This window comes from Podarcis filfolensis (genome assembly GCF_964270895.1).
Source record: "Podarcis filfolensis genome assembly, chromosome: 8".
Classification (NCBI taxonomy): Eukaryota; Metazoa; Chordata; class Lepidosauria; order Squamata; family Lacertidae; genus Podarcis; species Podarcis filfolensis.
Window position 1 is genome coordinate 61,402,692 of NC_139611.1, and position 21,596 is coordinate 61,424,287.

The following is a 21,596-nucleotide window of genomic DNA, read 5'->3' on the forward strand; positions in this document are numbered from 1 at the left end:
TAGTTCAAAACATATGGAGAACAATGCACTGTGTTTTCATGGTGGACAGAACTCAGCACCAAGCAACTCTCAGGTATGGAGTGGTGATGGAGAGAGGACAGTGGCTCTTGCAAGTACAAGGGAGAAATAGGACAACTGGGGTGGGGGGAGTTACAGCAACCATCCTAGGCAGGAATACGCATACTGAACAAAGAACAAGGCCAAGCTGGGTGCAAAAAACCATTAAACCTACACTTTTGTACCTATATAGGCTGAACAGACAGCTGTCTCGGCTGTACAGGCAGAAATTTTCATGAAAGCACATTAAAATTCAAGAAAGCTTTTTTAGAAAACAAAAACAGAGAGCATGTACAAAAATAAAAGTCCATATAATCTTGTGAAAAATATACTGGAAACTGCCACCACAGATGAGGTACCGTTTATTTCCTCCCATCCCCACCTCCACCCATCCACTGCAAACGTCAAAATATATCTTAAGTCTTTCAAAACAAAGGAAGAATATCTGGCTATTTTATAATCTTGGTTAAGACAGCAGCACCCTTTGATATATCACACTGTTAAAATTGCTTTTGAAACAACAAAAATCAGAATACTACTTCTTAAATTGGATTCCTGTTCACCTGCCCTTTTTCCTTAGTGCAGTAATTGCCCACCTCCATTTAAATAAATATAGCAGCTACAGTACTGTAGTACAGGTGGCCTTCAATGCCAGTACATTGATATTGGCCTGGCTCGCAGATAATACTAAGTCATTGTTTATTAACCCATAGTTTGTTGTTTGAGCCTCCAAACCCTGCCATCAACCCAACTACAGTTTGTTTAGGGCCTAACCACAACCTGAAGTCATGATTTTTTTTTGTTGGCTTACAAACCTTCGTTTGTTTTAACTATGGCTTGCTGTTACACCCAAACCCTTCACCCTTCCTTAAACATTTCTTTGGCCACCCCACCCTCTCACTAAGCTACATAGGCACAAACCAAGAGCAGCTGGAAAACCCAAAGCAACTTTGAAGAAACAAGTTATGGTTTGTTGATCGTCTATGAGACAACCGGTGGTTAACTTGTGGTTTGTTAATCAAACCATGGCTTAGCATTTAGGTGTGAACCAGGCCAGTGTATTACAAATTTTATCGGCACTTGACAAAGACAGTTTCAAAATTAAAATATATTCCGGTTTGTTTTTAAGTTACCATCTCCTCTCCACATGAAAATCAATCACACTAGCACTGTGTACAAGTATTTTAAAGGTGCTTCTCTGTTGGGCTCTAAATCATTTTCACTTTGGAAGGATGAAGGTGATGGCTGCAGCAGAGGAGGCTTTAGAGCCACCATTCTAGGGACAGGTCAGGAAATAAATATTATAGTGCATCTTGGTATAAACAGCTAAAAGGTCTTTAAAAGGGGGGGGGGCAGAGGTCCCAATGTTCCACAACTCACTTTTAAAATCTCAATTGTGAAACACTGAGTAAGAATTCCCACTGGAGCCTTTTAAAGTGACAATCCTTGGAAGAGAAAAAACTTAACATTAATATTAGTGAAGATTTGTTGTGATGCACCCATATTAGAACCGTTAAACTTGACCTCAAGCTCCAGGGAGGTTTACTAGGCTACCCTGACAACAAGTGGTGTATGTTCTCTTTAGGGAGGGGGGTGAAGGACAAAGGAGGTGAAGTCTGAGTCCATTGGCCACATCATGGGGCCTAAGCAGGCTGGTTTTGAACTCCACGCAGTCATTTCATGCTAGGAATTCAAGCATAAGTACAGTGCATGAAGTATCCTCAGCTAGGAAACTTCCAGAGATTGAAGCATGAAAACAGCCACTTGCAATTCAATTCATTAAGAACTCTTTTGGTTCTAGCAGTTTCCCCTTTCATCTTAGTGCACACTTCTTCCCAACCCCCTAAGGCAAGCTGCTCCCCATCACAATTATTTCAAGTGCACTTTGATTCTTGCCCCCAAGAGGTTAAGTGTGCATTGTACCATTTTGCTGAAACTGGGAGTAAACTTCACTAGATCACAAGTGCAGTAAAGCATTTTGAGACACCATGAACAGCAGCATATGCCTGCACAAGAAAGCATATAAAACACAGTACTTAAGTTTTCTGGTGGGGGTGGGGTGGGGAGAGAAGAAATAGGAAAGGTTCAGGCCTGTTGGAGCAAAATGGGCTCAGATTTTTCAGCTGAAAATACAGTAAATTGGCAAATATAGTGGGTCACTTTGAAGACAGCACAATATAAGAAAGATGCTTCAACCAGTGAAATGGTTTTCATGTGGAGAACGGTTTGTTTGTTTGTTTCAGCAGGGCTGGGTTACTAGCAATGCCCATATGAACCATCTGCAGTATATATCTATGCATATATACTATAAAACCAGTGCAAAAAAAGCAGTCACAAATGCAGTTCATGTGTTTACAAAGTGCAAAACGCCCCTGAATCCCTGCTACTGAGTTCAATGCTCATCTTCATCATCTTGTAAAATACTTTGCTTCAGCTTCAAAGTGGAATGAAAAGAGGCCCATTCATCTGATTCACATTTCAGTGATCTCACTTAAGTGTATCCCAGCCCTCTGTAGCTTTATTTGCAAAATGAAATGAAGCACTCAGTTTCAAAAGGAAAGTCTACATGATCAAAAACTGCTTTTAAAAAAATCTTCATGCCCCCTTTTAGACTTTTGCTCAATGTCATCTGGACAGATCTAAAAACCTGAATTTCTTCTGTGCTGGGAAAAACCATGCCCTCCAACCCCAGGGTGCAGCAGAGCAAAAATCCTGCATTACTAGACAGTATTAAAGCTTGTAGTCTGCTAGCAGCATGAAAGGGTTTGCCTTTTTATGCATTAAAAAAGGGAATCCTCCCTATTACAAGACTTTCCTTTCAAAATTAAGGCTAACTTTGTCCTTTTAAGTGCACGAACATGTCCATTCTCCCACTAGTAGTGGTGCAAAATGCTGCTGTTTGTGCACAGCAAAAATGGACAGATTTTTCTCCTTTGCAAAGGCTTATTGCACTAAAAGATAGCAAAAACATTGTCAGTTCTCTAAAACAAAATAGTTATGTTTCTAAACATTAAAACTGATGTCGCCAATACACTGACTTAAATTAAAGCATTATTATTACTCTAATAAATATAAAAGAAAAAAGGAAGCTAAACCTCAAAGTACACTTATATATAGATATATATATGCAATCACATTAAAGTGAGAGGCAGCGAGTCAACTAATATATATTTTTTCATTTTTAAAAAAGAGAGACCTCAACTTAGTGTCTGTACTTGAATGGATATTACAGGTCACCCTGGCAAAACAGGGGAGGAGATCTGCTGTCACAAGAAGCTCAGAAGGTATACACATGGCACACAAGATGTAAAATTAGCTGAAACTTCTGGACAAGGAGAAAGCGGCAGCTTCATTAATCTCATCAGGTTGTATCGCTACTGCCAGCATCAACGTATATGGTTAACTTAGTTATGGTACAGAAATAGACTTGAGTTGAGCAACTCCAAGCAATGAAGACAGACACAAAAGGCAGCAGTTGGCTAAACCACACCGGGATCAATGGATCTGCAAATGCACTATACACACAGCCTTTCCCACAACATACTCTGTGGAGTTGCTCACTCAAACATACAAACACACTTGCTATGGTCACATTCAAGTGCTGACAGCCATTGAGGGGAAGCCACCGGCTACCCTCGTAGGGGTACCCAAAGGATAAAAACATTTTTGCACATTCTCTACTTCACTTCACTTGCCCACCCCAACAATCACTTTTTTGATTGCTCCTGTAAGTTTTAATACCGTGATAATTGTTTCTTTTTTGCAGAAAGAGTTGTGCTGCTGAGCAACTTGAGGTAAAGGCATAAAAAAGGGTTAGACTACAAGAAAAAACACACACAAAGGAAAAGACAACAACGATGACGGCAGCACTTCCCATTGGAGGCTGCTTCAAAAGCAGTTGGCTGGTTTCATATTGCATAATAAGTGCCGTGTTCTCGGTGAAGTAAACAATCTTCCTTGTGTCAAAACAAGGATAAGGCCCATGCCCCCTCCCATAGGATCAGTTTCAGCAGTGGCAGAGGTATCCCCCTCCCCAATGAACTGACCCTTCTTTAAACATACACTGTATGTGGCTAAATTCTGCAGTTCTTCCTTTCGTGAATAGGCTCCGGTCTCACTGATATTTTTTTTATAGCTAAGCAAAGTACATGGTGCGTAAGGTGTCTTGGTGAATCTGTACAGCCTTCGCAAGGGCTTGGGGATCTCTCCCATTGCTCTGTCCTGAAACATGGCTTCCTTCAGCACTGCAATAGCGGGGAAAAGAGAGAAGAATTAGCAAACACCTTTGGGCCCAAGTAGCAAAAGTCACGCTCCCTTCTTATATTTTTAAGCAACTAAGCTGTAAAAAACAATTCCAATTTCTGCACTGAGCAGCCATTAGTACAGCCTTGGGCTAATTCCTTTGCTTCTGAACATCAACCACGAAAAGAGCTTTAAGAAAGCTGTATTGCGTGTTCTTTTCAGCTCTCAAAAACAATACATTACACTAATGCAGCACATGGATGAACTTCAGTACTAGATGCATGGTCTCCACCACCAATTATCAGTATAGAACAAGTCACTGGAACACACATTCCAAACACTTCTATGGGCAAATTCACACACTCATTTAAAATGGCTAGCCATAGACATCATGGGAAAGCTTGAAGAAACTGCCCTGCAACATGTACAATCAAATGTGTGATGTAGTGGTTAGCATGAACAATGTGCTATCTTTTCTCACAAACACATACTTAAAGCACAATGGACTGTTGCAAATAATTTGTGCACCCAATTGCACCTAATAAAAGATTAAAGTTGTGGGTAACCATCTATGGGAATCTACGGTTCCCCACCACACCCACAGGGCAACCTTCTAGAATGAATGAATGAATGAATGAATGAATGAATGAATGAGCTCTATGGGAACACTGCAGGAACTCTGCGTCATATTTATAACAGTGCTAGATTTATAAAGGATAGATTGGCAATCATGACAACTTTACCTCAATGGACCTCATCGCTAACTGCCTTGCCTGCTGCCATTTCTGTAGAACTCTGTACACATTTAATCATGCACATTTGATGGTTTGCTAGTTGAGGTGGGAGGGGCAATGCCCAAAGGGGTCTAATTATGCATGTGGTCTCCATGGAGCATGCACACACCCCTACTTACCTCTCAAAATCCAATCAGGGTTGCACAAAAAAGTGAAGTTAATGGATCATTCTTGTAAGCTAACTCTGACTATACTCAGTGGTTTCATATGCAGCAGTATGAAACAATGTGCTAGGACTGAGCTAAACAACCAGGCACCCTAGTGCACATGTGTTGACTATACTGTTTAAACATGTGAAAATGATGCTGCTGACCTTTACTAAAAAAAAAATAAAAAAATCAAGTTTGGAACAAGTCTGCAATGAGATCAAATGCCATACTTTAACATAAAAAATTATGGCAACTAGCCCAGAGGTCGGAGAAGCCAAGTCATCTGGCAACACTACTCTTACCTGTCATGTTCTTTGTCTACAAGGTGATATCTTGCTCTGAATGCCACCAGGTGAGCATAATACGCTGGTGCAGGTATAGACACGGATCGTGTGCAGCGCACATATGTGTGGCAGAGCTGGTAAGTTAGCAGCTGAAGTTCGTCTGCAGTAAAACAGTTATCATCCCACAATACATGATAATGTGAGGGACGGCTGGTACCCTAGGGAGAATGAAACATCAGTTCAAATGCCCAATTAACTTTCTGCATCACATTTCTATAAAAATTAAACTGAACAGCAAATGTTTTTGTATGCCAAGGATATTGACTGTGTTCCTGTGAATACAGTTCTTATTAATGTGAAAAGGGGATTCCATGTTGCTGTAGCCCCATCCTTGCACACTCTTGGCACTGCAGCACATTAGCATCCTGCAGAACACCACCACAGTCCTATCCTGTCACTTATTTCAAATGAACACTTCCAAGTGCTAAAATATAGGGCTGTATCATTCACCAGTGCAATGGCTCTTGTGCGACTGGACACGAGACTTTTAATGCTGCACAACAGAGAAAACCACTGCAACAGTTGTGTTAGCAACAAACTTACTAGCAACCAGCTTATGCATTCTCTGGTGCAACAATGATCCACTGGCACAAAGTTTTTCACCAGCAGATCAAGACAAGTGACTTGCTGCTACATTGGATACAGCCCATAACCAGAGGCTGAATATAGTTTTAAGGAGCCCTTGGCATAACTAAACAAATTTACTTTGTAAGAGCTTGATGCCAAGCTGCTTCAGTTTCAAATTTATGAAACACAGCAATTACGTATTTTCTGCAGCTTCCGAAAGGTATATGGGTGAATACAAGCACGGAACAGCAAATGCTGGAGCCATAGCAGAGCTTCCAGGGGACAATTCCTAACACATTTTCTGCCTTCAGATGTCACAGAAAAGATTTAGTGTGTGAGCCAAACATTTTGAGAATACATTCCTGGCTAATATGACATTTTTGTTCCATGGCAAATCTAAAGGGTACAAACTTGAAAAAAAAGCTCAAGTCATAAAAAGCTTGCTTTAAGTCAGCCTTGGTTGTTTTAAAAAACTGGTTTAAATAGAAAGCACCCTGCAGATTCACTTATATTACCACTCATGTCTGCTCACGAATGATACCAAACCCAGACTGAGTCAAGTAGGTTTGTGCTTTAGTTCCTACCTGTATTCCTGCATGGCTACAGAGGTAAAAATCAAATTCATAAGGATGTGTGATATCCGTATCTACAGTTGTTCCAGCTGGGATGTTCCCACTTCTTCCAACCTAGAAAAGAATGCATTTCCACAGGAGAGGAACAAAAATGTTAGTTTGATAATTATGCAATGAACACATGATATAAAATACTGAAAAATCTGCTTTTATTTGTTTCAACTTTGAACATCAGCTTCTCCTAGTTTTTGTGCATGAAAGCAAGTCCAGAACTGGGCTGCTGACACCAGACTTGTAACCTGATGGTGCAAAGAGGCTGGCAGCTGGAATAAAGTCTGTTGTTAACATAGAGGTGAGGTTCACAACAAAATGAAGTTGGAATGCCATTTTGTATCAGTCAATTTTGCTTGCCTTTGAAATCGAACAGTAAACTTGGAAGAATAGAAACATATAGCTTTCTATCAGACCAGACCCATAGGCCCATCTAGCCTGATATCTAGATACTCAGCAGATTGTCAAGGTCTCTTACAGGGGCTTTAGTAAGCCCTGCTGCTGAAGATGTTTTTCACTGGAGTGACTGAACTGGGGACCTTCTGCAAGCAAAGTTGTTACTCTGCCATTGTGCTATGGATCCTCATTGAAGCATTTACAAAGTGGGGAATTAAGCTGTTGTACCATGCTATGAATCAGGACATCCTCCATTGAAATTTTGCCTCTAGCATCATTTGTTAGCCTCTCAATCCCATCTACGACAGGGGGAAATAATAATGGGCTATCTTATAGGACTGTTGTAAGGATTACAACAAGATTATTCATCTGAAGTGCTGTGAAAGTTCTAAACCACTATATACATGCTAATAATGATAGATTACACTTTCTTCAATCATCCATTTGGAAGCAACTACACTCAAATTAGACAAGTCTTACCCTTTCTGTCCGATCAGCACAAAACAGCCTTGTATGATGCCTCTTCTGAACAACAATATATGTTATGCCAGGCTGGTAATCCTTTTCGAGACTGATACAGGCCTCTCTAATTGCTAGCAGCTCATAATACAACACCTATAGTGCAGAAACAGAATGGTTAGCTTACTCTCAAATAGAAAATAAAACAGGACACTTAAATCAAATTCTTATGTGAAAAGAAACCAAGATCACAAAGAAAACGGCAACAAATGAGTGGACAGAAAACCTCTCAGAATTTGCTCTAGTAGAAAAACTGATATATTTAAGAATAAAAGGGGAAAGGTAACAGCAAGACAACTTTATGGCACACTGCAAGCCTTTTACTGAACATTCTAGAAAAAAACTCATTGCTTCACCAATCTTAATGTTTTGAGGTATAAAGGTATGGACATTATACTAATTTATGTTATTTTAATTTAAAAATATGAAATTAGAAATTTATTTCTTGAAACATTAGTAGTTAAAGGGTACACTTCAAATTCCAGATCCTTGTTTATTTGTTGTATAGGTGGATGCTGCTAGTATTCTCCCCCCACCCCCGAGTCTTTATGATAAATTAACAATTTAAAAAAATACACACACTACTTAATTCTATTACAGAGACACACACATACATTTGAAGTGTGTCTAACTTTTAAGTCTACTAAGATGTAGAAGACACTATATATTTGCTGGTTTAGAAGTTCCAAGGTCTATGTATAGCAGAACTGCAAAACAGACAATATAGATTTATACAGATTTGGGCTGGACTTGCAGTTCAATCTGGAAGCTAGCATCCTGGTACAGTTATTAGAACAAGTGTGTTTAAACAACCAGTATCAAGTCCCACCCAGGCGACAAGTTATGTATTTGATATGGTGCTTTGTGCTGGGTAGAAGGAGGGCGATCTCATTGTGGGGAACTTAATGTAGTTCCATTGTTGTGGATGGATCACTACTTGGTCCTGACACATCAGGGACATAATAGAAACGTCCTGCTGCCAAGCTGACAGCTCCTCTGCTGGCATGGAGAATGAGGGTCTCGAGGAAGGAGAGCATCTTTCTGAGGAAGAGGAAAACACTCCTTTACAAAGGAAGTATTCCTTGGGTGACAAATAAACATCTTCTAGGGCTCCTTGTAATGGTAAATTTGATAATTAGGCATACAGAGAGATGGGTTTTGGTGGGTGCATTTAATGCATATCAAAGGTTGCAGGCATCACATATTGGCTAGATAGGCTGGGTGGAATCAGTATTGTAGTGCATACTAGCAGCAATGACAATGGGAAATGCAGAAGTGAAGTTTTGCAAGTAAGATTACATTGTTAGGTAAGGTGATGCAACCTACAACCCCTATTGTAGAATTCTCACAAATGCTACCTATTTCATATGCAAGACCACTGGACATGGGGTGTTAAGGAGTCTAATATATGAGTGGAATGATGTCAGGAGGTGGGGTTTAGATTTGTTAGACACTGAGAAACATTTTGTGAAAAGCCAATTGGCAGGAGGATCAGGCCAGACACAATCAAGTAATTCACATGGTGCATAATTAATTTACTGCCATAAGAGGTGATGATGGCCGGCATCAAGAACAATTTTAAAATGGGATTAGATATATTCACAGAGGACAGATCTACTAATTTGTGCTAATGATAGTATATGCGACCTCCAGGTTACCCTTTGAACACCAGTTGCTAAGAGGACTGTTGCCTTCAGGCTCTACTTGCAGGCTTCCCAGAGTAACCGTGTGTGTGTGTGTGTGTGTGTGTGTGTGTGTGTGTGTGTGTGTGTACAAGTCCTGGGCTGATCTTTGGAAAGAATAAATGGCCTGGTGACTAGCACGATTGCTTTTAATGCCCTCTTCCAGTTAGTGGACTCCAGCCATCTCCATGATTTCCCAAGGAGCTGAGGGCAATAAAGGGAGAAGGGAGATGGACCTGGAAGGGTCAGAAGACCTGTGACCAGTTCAACCAAACATGTTAGAACATATTATAGCTATTTAAAATATCTAAAGTGGAGTTTATTATTTATTAAGTTTATATACAGCCCTTCATGTAAGGATCAAAGGGCAGTTTATGTATACAACACATAAATATTTAACAAACAAAACACAATTGCACCCCCTGGCAGTTTTAAAGTAATATGTTGTTTAATTAGCCAAAGGCCTGGGAGAAGAGGAGTGTTTTCATCTGGAGCCCAATGAAAGCTCCAGAAGAGCCTCCCTGGGGACGGCATTCCACAAATGAGGAGCCCCTGGAGAAAAGGCCCATTCTTACATTGCCACCCTCCGGATTTCTTGTAGAGGAGGCACAAAAGGGCCTCAGAGGATGATTGCAGGATTGGTTCATATGGGGAGAGGTAGTCTTTAAAAGGTAGAACCATTTAAGGCTTTATAGGTCAAAACCATCTCTTGTAATTGGGCCTGGATACTAAGTGGCAGCCAGTGCAGTAGGGCAAGGATTGGTGTTATATTCTCAAACCATCATGCAACTTGGCCACTGAATTCTGTGGGGGACTAGGACCTGACTGAAGGGTCCGGTTCTGAACAGCCCACCTTTCTAAGTATTCCCACTTTGACAGGAGCACCCCCCTGTAAAGAACCTTAGGTGACGATCAGGGGACCCATTTTTCCTTTGAAGTTCAAGCTGTGCTGCCAAGGAAAATCCCAGGAAATCAAAGCAGAGTTTGACATCAACTCTTGGACTGGCTACACTTGAAAGCTTCCGATACTCTGAAGTGTAGCTGATCACAGTGAAACTTGAAGCCGCTGTGATCAAGCTGACTAGCGCTGTGTTCAAGCTCTGCTTCTGAAAGGGATCAGCTACACTCCAAGCCTTGCATTTGTTGCCAAATTAAAATGCCAAGGAACTATCAGGAGCACATTTTAAGGTTCCCAGTTGCTTCTTTGCAGGCATGCTGTCCCCTTCCTCACACATGACATCACATGTTACATCAGGTGTCACTTGGGGGAAATGGGCTTGCGGGCCAAATTATGACCCTTGTAAAAATAGTTTTATAAGCGCCGTAATCTGCTCTGAGGGCCCTTTTATGGTAAAAGTTGTGGGACATAAACACCTGTCGAAACTGCCCTTCTGACACCCCATCACGGTAGAAGATTATTCGTGTCGGCTTGAAGCGTGTTGACTTGTAGAACTGGATGAGAAGTTCTCGAACCATGGAGGCCAAGTCTTGGATGATCTCCTGGCGGGGTTTTTGAACTCTCACTGTGGCACAGTACCTGCTTGGATGGGCATCCATACTACCTACAACCTAAAACAAGAGAGGCACATTAAAAAAAATGATCGTTCCAGACAGACAACACTTTCTCTAATCAGTGTAAATAGTTTTCCCCAACAGGAAGCACAAGCCTTCAGTGAGTGACAGTTGCAAAAAGCTGTGAAAACCGCTTATTACTAAATTTTGCTGTATAAAAGCCTGGAAAGTCATCCACATTTAAGAATGCAGTATGTTTTATCCATTGAGGTCTAAACAACTGTGCTTCATTCGCCATGTGAATAATGCATGGCTAATTTGTCATACACATCTAGTGGAGCTCTCATGACATACACACAGCAAACACACCCACTTGGACAAAACTGAATCTGATAGAACTGGTGATCCTAATGCATGGGTTAAGAGATCTTGTGGAATCTGCTTGTTTTTACTATAACCTCAAGATCCACCAACTAGTATTTGCGTAAAAGACATGTTCTTGTTGTTGTTGTTTAGTCGTGTCCGACTCTTCGTGACCCCATGGACCAGAGCACGCCAGGCACTCCTGTCTTCCACTGCCTAATTCTGAGTCTAGCAACAGTTTTGAGTATCAGCGCCAAACCAAGCCTCCCAGATCTTTCACACGCAAAATCTATTTCTGGTTACCCCAAGCTTTCTTCATTTCAGCAGTATTATTTTGTTGGGTGGTAGGATTCATTCTGTTGCTGCTGTTGGTTTTGTTAAAAAATGGGGAGTCAGAAATCCTTGCTGATCAATTGCAAATGAACTGGATATCTACCAGCTGATCCAGATCTGCCTTCTTCTCACAGCTATCACGATGTTATTATCTATACACTGGCTTCATTCACTGAAAATACTAAATGATGATTTAGTGCAGTGGTTTTCAAACAGTGTGCCATAAATGAAGGTGGTCCTTTTCCTCACTGTGCAAGAGGAGAGGGTAGTGTGAAAGCCCAAGGATTTGCTTTGGCTTCTTCCTGTTTGTGCAAAGAGGATGGTGCAGCATTACATAAGTGCAAACAGAACCTCTATGATTCATAATAATGCTCCATCTTGCGCATGGTTAGCCCTGGAACCCCAAGCAACAGTCATTTTGTATTAGGCATGGAGAACTAATGAGACAGAGACAAGGGGCCTATTTAAGGCAGTCAATCCCTGTGAACATTCTCTCTCTTTCACTCTCTTATAACTAAGGTATTCAATGAAGGTTGGGTGGGGGGCACACACAAATGTGAATGCAACTCACAGCAGCGATAGATGGCTTCTTTCCATCCCCAGCAGGTGGATGAGTAACATCTGCTCCCAAGAAAATCACTGGTTGTTGGAACACAGAAGGCCTTTAAAAAAAATGTGACATGTCAATCTCAACCCCAAACTTCATCTACCGCCTTCCTCAGAAGGGTCCTAGACTATGCACCTCACATTCTAGAAGGTAAGCAACTATTCCTGAAATGCATCCACAGAGTCTAGAAATCTTCATACAGAAAATTAAAATGCCAGAGTTTAGTTTTTTTAGAACACGTAGCAGATTTTGGATGTACCAGACTTCCTCTACTTAAAATAAATAAAAACAAACACTCCACATTGCTGTAGGAGGCAGGGAAGCTCTGAACACATGGGCTAACTAAAGATGTGCAAGTCAGAGGGCATCTTACAGTCAGTCTCACATTCCTGTGACTGGAGCTGATGACTCAAATCGTGTGGCCAGAGAGAGGTGGACAATATTGCTCACTGTGAATTATACTGCTTGCTGTATAATTCCTCAGGGATAGGTTTTTGAAATTGATTCATGGTACAATTTATTCTTTGAATAGTGGGGACAAAAACTGTTATTTACTGGATGCTAGGAATAATTACATTATATATAAGGGATATGGTTGCTATAGTAATCCAGACAGATCAGACAAAAATTATCCTGCAAAATGGGGTCCAAGCTCCTAAAATGTACCTTTCAAATTGATTGCATGTATTTATTTATTTTTGCAATCTAATCAGTCAGATTTTTATTGTTTACAGCCAATAGCCCTTACAATATGATTAACACAAAACCATCAAGAACATCTAAGGTTATCAAATTATCAAAATTTTAAATTATAAAGTTCCCCAAATCACTTAGATTTAGCTGTGTCAAACCCTGTTTCTTATTAAAGTTTTCAATAAGATAACAGCTACAAAAAAACAAATATTTATTATGTCTGTACAGTCATACCTTGGATCCCAAACGCCCTGGAACTCAGACGTTTTGGCTCCCAAACACTGCAAACCCAGAAGTGATTGTTCCAGTTTGCAAACATTCTTTTGGAATCTGAATGTCCGACGGGGCTTCCAATTGGCTGCAGGAGCTTACTGTAGCCAATCATAAGCTGTGATTTGGTTTTTGAACATTTTGGAAGTCAAACTGACTTCCGGAACGAATTCCGTTCGACTTCCAAGGTATGACTGTACTTTTGTGATGACCAATGTTGCTTTAGCAAATGAATTTGGCTATCAAATCAAGCACGTAACATTAGTAAGGCTATAACTTGGTTAAAAATCACATTCTTAAGATTCTTTAAGTCAATAAATTAAATCTGAATATGGAAGAATAGCTCTGCAGGAAAAATGTAATTTGCCTTTAGCTGAGGATTGTCAGAACCTGTGGTCCTGTGGATACGATCAACCCCTGCCAGCATGGCCAGTTGTCAGGGATAATTAGAAGTTCAACAACACCTGGAAGGCCATAGTTCTCCACCATCCCTGTTTTAGATTATGCATGTACATGCTGCAGTAGGTGTTTAAGAAGAGGCATTCCCCAAGTATGAAAATTGAGAAACACATTTTCTCAGATGGCACTTGTTATCTGAAGTTATGACTATATATACTTAACAACTGCAATTAAAAATCATTTTGATTGTCTTAAAGTGCTCTTTGTTACACTTTATGCCAATCAGTGTGGTTTTTAATCGCTTAATCCAACTGATCATTTCATGCCACATCGGGGGGAGGGGAGCAATTCCCTTAAGTTCTACAGAGTACACAATTCTGACAATTGCCTTAACATTAAGGTAGGATTCTTACCGTTGATGAGGTACAAGGATGTTGTTGATTCCTCCCAGTTTTACGTTAATCTTTAGGCACAAGTTAGAGAGGGTTTGAGGAGATGTTTTTATGACATTCTTGACTTGAACACACTGCGTGGCCATCCCCAAAAGTGTGTCCCCCACACGCTTCACCTCGGCTGAGAAACAAGCATTGATGTGAAGGGACTTCAATATTTTACACCACAGCACAGTTCTAAAATCTGTCCCTGCAATGTCAGCTCACTAAGTCATGCCCAATGCACAGGATGTCAAGAGAAAGGTACAATATTAAAAAGCAGCACAACTCTCTATCTTCGGTACTTTGAAGAATGAGGTCCCCTCCTGATAGGCAAAGAAAACTGGAGAGAATTGAACTCATGCTGACAAGAGGAGCTGATCTGCTTTTCTTCATATGGAGCTAATCTTCCCTAGCAGCTAATAGGGAGGAAAGCAATGAAGCTTAGCTGGAATGAGAGAGATCAACAGGAGAAAGAAAACCCTAGACAAAAGTTTCTCCTTCCTTGCAAATATGAATGCAAAGCTCTCCTTCCAGGCAAGAGTTTTATCTTATCCTGAACAACATTTCCCCCTCTTCCAGCTTGTCTATTTCTCAGCCTCACAAAATAGCAAGAAACATACAACAAGTCTGACCTATGTTGCATGTCCAACTGGCCATTTCTTACAGCAACTTGCTATGCTAAGATTGCCATTTGAAAGTTTGAAAACAGAAGCGATCAAACACAAGCTGAACCAAAATACAACTTTAATATTTATTTACCATACACTGGTGTTTTCCCTGGTAGGATGACTATGATGAGCTGGAGCCCAGAATATGTGTTTTTAAGGTGTCGGAACATAGGCTCCACACTGTCGGCACCTTGTGCATATTTACAAAAGCATGGTTGACCTTGGATTGGCATTCCTGCATCCTTGGAAATTTTGCGCAGCTGGTCTGTAAAACCCCTGGCAAAAAATGGAAAGCTTTCTGAAGGAGGAATAATGAACATCCACCGATAGAAACTAAGCATACCCCCCCAAAAAAAACCTGAATACCTTTTTCTTCCAATCCCTAAAGTTGTGGGTGCACAGATCACATACTTTCTCCCTCCAGCTACTTCTTTCTGTAGTGAGAGCCTTCAACAAGATTTATGGTTATGATGGTACCACTCTCAAGCCCATTTAAAATGTTGTTTCAAGTTCCTGTTGATCACTGGTTTGCATTACACATGATTAAAAGCGTTGCCAGCACAGCTTTTAACCACACATAAGGCTGTCAGGGGCTGCTAAAGGAGAAACTACACACAAAGGAGAGGCTTTGTGGCCAATGTTTGTAGCCAATGGTTACTGTTTTACTATATAATAAAATCTTAAAATATACTGTCATGCTGCAGTTAAGTTGGCATGGCCTCCAAGACGCTGCAACTGCAGCATAGCGGAACAGCAGGTGGAACAGTTCAAGAGAGCTGAAGAAAAACAAGTGAGAACAGCTCCCCAGAAACTGTCCTGCTCAGGTGCTACTGCCCATCTCACGTCTTTAACCCTTCATTCAGTCCCTCCTTGCCAAAGTGTCAAAACAACCCCTTGAATTTCAATCATAAACCAAAAAGTAAAGATGTGAAAAACAGGTTGTCAGCAACAAGGCAGCTTTTGGGTAAATAAATCCCATTTGTGAACAATGTCAGCAGCAAAGGTTGGACAGCTTCACAGGTCTTAAGGCAGAAACACAAAACTCATAGCCTCTTCTAATCGGTGACCTACCATGCAATAAAAACTGTGTAACATGAGGGCAGGGGAAGGAAGGGAGAAACAGCTCACTGCCTCATTAACAGGTGGCTTACTTCAGTATTTCTTCACGACATTGTCTCTGTGTTGCAAAGCAAGCAATTGCCCACATCTTGATTTCCACACCAGTATGAAATTGTTTTCCCCGCATATCCCACACACCATGACTTGGTGTTGCAACTGTTCGATTCTATGGAAATAAATGGGGAGAAAAAAATTAAATTAATGTACTAGTAAATTACAGTATGTGCATCAATAAATCATTCCACGGATGTTTAAACTCAGACGGTTCTACGAAGGGAAGAGCCGCTAATCAAAGTTAGAATCCTATCTGAATATTACACCAGGAGACAAACAAACAAGGGTTTCTTACCCGCCCTCCGTACTGCAACATGGGAGCTGGAAGCACACGCCCTGTCACATGAGCCATCTCATCACGGACTTTAAACTGAAATTCTTGAACAAATGGGTCGGCATCATAATTAGCACTTCTCACCTGGCATAAAAGTGGAACCAAAAATAGCCATATTGAATACACTTGTTATTGCAGAAGTGCTAATTTAAGGGTTCAATTCCTTTCTCCTCCTCTAAGTCAAAAGTAAACAACGTATTCCAAATGTGGAACAAGGTCCTTCTGTGATTCTTCAAGACAGACTTGGCTGCCTTAAATTACAAGCCATTTGCAAAAAAATCCATTATTATTTACTATTCATACCTCATTTGAAGATGCTTAAAAACTTTCTAAAGATGGCTGCTATGCCCTTAAGGCTGAAGCTCAAAGGTTGGCAAAATTAAGGCATGCATATTTCCTAGACCAGTGGCACGCAAGGAGAGCACATACCTTTTATCATGCTCCATTTGAGGGGAAGCTGCCCTTTCTTAAGAGAAATCTAAAGCATCTACAACTAAATATAAGCAGAGTTTCTTCCAAAAGTTCAATCTAAGCCTCAATAGACGATGACATACTATTACTGTTATTTATTGCATTTGTTAGGCTCTTTAGAAAAAAACAAATCTCAAAGCAACTTAACAGCAAGATGAAATACAAACAAGTAAAATATATTAAAAGCCAAATTAAAAATTTACATACAATGCAACATTCCTAAAATGTTCATCGAACAATAGAATAAGACATCCTACCCATACCTACCGAAGGATGAGCTAATTACGGGCTAATTAAATACAAACATCTTAGCCTAGAACCTAAAAAGTGACTATGAAGGTGCCAGGTGTGTTTCCTGGTGGAGAGCATTCCACAAACAGGGAACCACTAGTGAGAAACCCCATTCTCATGTAGTCACCCTCCACACTTTCCTCAGATGAGGTACACAGAGAAGGATCTCTGAGGGCCACAGGGTCTCAGCTGGTTCAAGTGGGAAGAGGTGGACTTTGGGGTCCTGAGGATGGTGGCTTTATAGGTCCAAACCAGCACTTTGAATTGAACCCAGAAACTAATCAGTAGCCACTGCAGTTGGGCCAGAACTGATTTAATAAACTCAGACCTGCTGGTCCCATTTGGTAATATGGTCACTGTTTCCTAACAGTATTCAATGGCAGTCCCATGTTTAATGTATTGCACTAATATAAATTAGAGGTTATTAGAGTATAGACAACTGAAGTTAAGTTACCCCTGTGCAGACAGGGTTGCAACTGGATCGCCAGCCAAACCTGCTAGAAGATGCTGTGCACCACTGAGCACAGCAGTTGAGCCAGAAGTGCCCCTAAGCTCTATATCTACACCTTCAGCGTGAGTACAGCTCCTTCCAGAACAGGTCCCTTTTGCACAAGGGCATATAACATTTATAGCCTGGCTTGCATAGTCCCAGGTTTGTACTCACTCCCTACAGACCATGGGCCTAATTAGGCCTGTTAGGCCTCTAAGGTTGGCCCACCAGACAGTTTTGGGCAAATCACACCCAACTTTCTCACGCAAATGAAAAATACATACAAAGCATCTTACTAAAGGTTAGAAGAAACAAATTAGCCATAGGTCTTGGTATTTATAGGTCTTGAAGATGCAGAGATAATGAGATAAATGTTGTACTAACTTTCATGTACAAAGCAGATTAACCCAAGTTTTGTCCTCACTAATTGATTTCAGAGGTGGGGATAACAGTTATGAAGTCAGTAGCAACACACTCTACAACACTAAGCAGAAAAAATGGCAAAAAGGAGGCTGTGGGATTTAAGAACAAACTAGGAAAGGCCGTGTTTTATCTTCATTAGCCATTCAAGGGTACACAAGTCCTCTTTCCGATTCAAAAACAAACTAACCAATCTGCTGATTTCTTCTTGTCTATCTGGCGCAGATCTTGCTGTTGCTTTTATCATGGTTGATGTTTGATTGTCTGTTAGTTTCTTGATACATCGCTGGCCTGCCACGATGTTACAAACCTGCAAAAATGGAACATGTCAGTCTAATGATGTACATTAAACAAATTTGTTGAAATCATTTATGAACCTAGCATATTGCCTGCCAAAGCAATTTTAGAACTGTGTTCTAGTAATGTGAGTGTTCCTATGTGGTAAGAATCTCAGTGCAGTACATGTTTCCACAAAAGTTAGCTTTTCTAAAGCTTTCCTAAAGTTATCAATCTTCCTAAGATTCAACATTCAGCATAGGAGAAATTGAATGGCTTTAAAAGAGGATTAGACAAATTCATATGGAATAAGGTTATCAATGGTTATATTCTACCTTCACTGAAAGTGGAGGTATGCCTCTGAACACCAACAGCAGAGAATCCTAAGTGGGAAGAGTGCTATTGGGTCAAGATCCTGCCTTCAGGCCTACCATAGGCTTCTGGTTAGCCAGTGTGAGAAAAGGATGTTGGACTAAATGGGCTGCTGTCCTGATTCCGCAGGCTCTTCTTATGTTCTTATGACAAGTTGACAGAGCCCATACCTTCCATGCAGAAGGTTCCAGATTCATTCCCTAGCATTGCCAGCTGAAAGATTAACAAGAAGCAAGGCTGGGAAAGAGCCTCTTGCTTGCAATTCTGAAGAGGAGCCGCCAATCAAAGTAGACAATACTGGGCAAGATGAACCAACAATCTGACTGAATAAGGTAGCTTCATATGTTCATTGTAATCCACCAGTCAGAGCCAGTTCTTGAAGTGAATAGAGCTTGCAATCCTTCCACACAAAAACCTACTTACCCCAAACTTCCCTCATTTCAGCAACATTATTTAATGCAGTGTGCAGGGGGGCATTTTACTGCACCAAATCCTACCGAGCATCACCGGGTGGTGACCTGAAAACAGGTGCATTCCATAATTGTCACCTCCCTTTAGAATGCCTTCTCCCCTGCCATACATAAACCATCATTCATCAGTTGCTTCAGATGTCTTGTAAAGACATATCCTTTTGCCAAGGCATTCCTTGACCCATAAAATTAGATATTGATGTTACTGGATTTACTTTTTCCATTTTTACACTTGCATCTCAGTCTTTATATTGCTTTATCTGTTTCTATATTGCTTTTATGTTGTATTTTTATATACCACTTAAATATTTTCAAATGCAAAGCTTTTAAATGAATAAATATTTGAAAGCTAGTTTTGTAACATACACACACACCCTAAACACAATGAAGAGTCCTGTGGGCACCTTAAAAACTAGCTTGTTTATTATGGCATAAGCTTTCATGTACTAAAGCTCATTTCATCAGATAAATGGAGTTATCCTTAGATGGCAGGCATGGCTGTAGAGAATGGGTGTATTTTTAAAAATGTCTATTTAACTTTTTTTAAAAATAAGCCAGAAAATCTTTCCTTTATATAAAAAGTTTGGCAAACTGCTTGTACTGCACACAATTAAAACATCTGGCAAATCCTTTTTGGCTATGCAAAGTAACAGTGTTCTGAATAAATTACTTCAAGAGGCAGATAGGTGTGTTTCTGCTCCTGTCCCACTTGTAGACAAGGAAGATGAGGATATTTCAGCTGCAGGTTGTATTTTTCTCTGAAGTACTGTGCTACTGTTCTCTCCACAGTCTGACCATTTTCTAACTGCAATGGGAAACTGAAAAGAGAAATTGAGTTTTAATCAGAGGAGAACTGAGGGAGTTAACTGCCTTTTGGAAAAAAATTAAGTGATTTTTCTGGAAGTTACACAACATTATTTTATCTCAGTCTTATAATAATAAATAACTTTTTAAAATTTATATCCTGCCCATCTGGCTGGGTTTCCCCAGCCACTCTGGGCGGCTTACAATATATATAAAAACACAACAAAGCATCAAACATTAAAAAAACAAAATATCCTACACGAGCAACAAAGAAACCAATAAATCAATAGAAACCAATAATAACAATAATAAACAGATTACAGTTATACCCAAATAAAATAACCGCCAGCCCAAACTAAACATTTAACTAATAATAATAATAATAATTTATTTATACCCCGCCCATCTGGCTGAGTTTCCCCAGCCACTCTGGGTGGCTCCCAATCAAGTGTTAAAAACAATACAGCATTAAATATTAAAAACTTCCCTAAACAGGGCTGCCTTCAGATGTCTCTTAAAGATAGGATAGCTGCTTATTTCCTTCACATCTGAAGGGAGGGTGTTCCACAGGGTGGGCGCCACTACCGAGAAGGCCCTCTGTCTGGTTCCCTGTAACCTCATTTGTCGCAATGAGGGAACCGCCAGAAGGCCCTCGGCGCTGGATCTCAGTGTCCGGGCTGGACGATGGGGGTGGAGACATTCCTTCAGGTATACAGGACCGAGGCCGTTTAGGGCTTTAAAGGTCAGCACCAACACTTTGAATTGTGCTCAGAAACGGAACCAACATCAACCCAACAAAAACAAAGCAGAGGAACCAAAATGACAACCATTTAAAACATTTTAGCCAATTGCCCCAACCCAAGAGTTGTTCCAGTAATGTCCCTCCGGCCTCTAAGGAGCCTCTCTTAGGAAGGACACAAAGTGGCTTCAAATCAGTGTGTGCATCCATGAATACAAGGGAATAATACAAAAATAAAAACAACAGCAACAATGTATTTTTTAAAAGTACTGTGCAATTTGGGTCTATGGACCCCAATAAAGTTATGTGTGTGTGTAGATAAAAAACCAATACAGTGTCATGAATTCCAAATTCTAGAAAAATTGGATGGTGGATTTTTACAGTGGCCATGTATGCAACATTCCAGTCAATTGTTTAAAACATTTGCTTACGTTTGATGACTGGCAGGTCTCCGTGTAACGTTACAGACACGGTACTTTCGTCTCATTGTTCCACAGTGAGTCACTTCAACCTTCAGACCTATGTGAAAACAAAGGGGGGAAGAGAACTACTGATGTCACAGAATGGTTGCACCCAAAATGGTACATGCACAAGCTCTTTTATAACAGAACATGCATATTAATGTACAGCAGAATAAGAATGCCATCAGGCTTCTTATTATGGAACAATTCTACAAAGAATGGTTACTTTGAATGTCTCATTTCATATGCAAAGCAAGGGAGTCTGGGAGAAAAGAGGGTCCAATAGACCTTTGGACAGATAATGCCAACTTTCCATTGGGCCCCTTTTGCACAAGCACATACACATGACTTGATCTCATGTTGATAAGGTAACTGGGAGAAGATGGTACAAATGTACAGGAAACTGCATGGCTTGGCACCTATGACATTACCAAAATACATTCACTCTTATCTGTAATTGTGTGTCCCAATGAAATCTGGTGAGCTAAGTCTTTAGGGGTGGTATTGGCTTGTTTTTGTTTTATTATGTATTTTGTGTTCTCATTTTGTATTTTTATGTTGTGAACCGCCCTATGATATTCGGATGAAGGACGGTATACAAATCTAATAATCATAATAATAATAGATAATAAATGCATTCTCG

The 21,596-nt window shown here is 40.4% G+C and overlaps 1 protein-coding gene across 2 annotated transcripts in view; it reads right to left on the reverse strand.

Annotated features, from left to right (window-relative positions):
* Window positions 1-306: 306 nt before the first annotated feature.
* The window catches only part of AGO3 (argonaute RISC catalytic component 3), a 46,491-nt gene continuing 25,201 nt past the window's right edge, over window positions 307-21,596 (reverse strand). The window contains exons 7-19 of one of the 2 annotated variants that reach the window (XR_014551122.1): window positions 20,924-21,011; window positions 19,620-19,767; window positions 18,022-18,141; window positions 16,121-16,243; window positions 15,804-15,937; window positions 14,744-14,928; window positions 13,964-14,123; window positions 12,153-12,243; window positions 10,748-10,942; window positions 7,653-8,732; window positions 6,738-6,839; window positions 5,545-5,744; window positions 307-4,301 (exon numbers count right to left, since the gene is read on the reverse strand). Coding sequence is in view for 1 of the 2 variants with exons in the window: in XM_083625520.1 (XP_083481646.1) it covers window positions 4,193-4,301; window positions 5,545-5,744; window positions 6,738-6,839; window positions 7,653-7,787; window positions 10,748-10,942; window positions 12,153-12,243; window positions 13,964-14,123; window positions 14,744-14,928; window positions 15,804-15,937; window positions 16,121-16,243; window positions 18,022-18,141; window positions 19,620-19,767; window positions 20,924-21,011 (1,790 nt within the window). In the remaining variant the exon portion in view is untranslated. The remainder of the gene's footprint in view (window positions 4,302-5,544; window positions 5,745-6,737; window positions 6,840-7,652; window positions 8,733-10,747; window positions 10,943-12,152; window positions 12,244-13,963; window positions 14,124-14,743; window positions 14,929-15,803; window positions 15,938-16,120; window positions 16,244-18,021; window positions 18,142-19,619; window positions 19,768-20,923; window positions 21,012-21,596) is intronic. The other variant, XM_083625520.1, reaches the window with a different exon arrangement.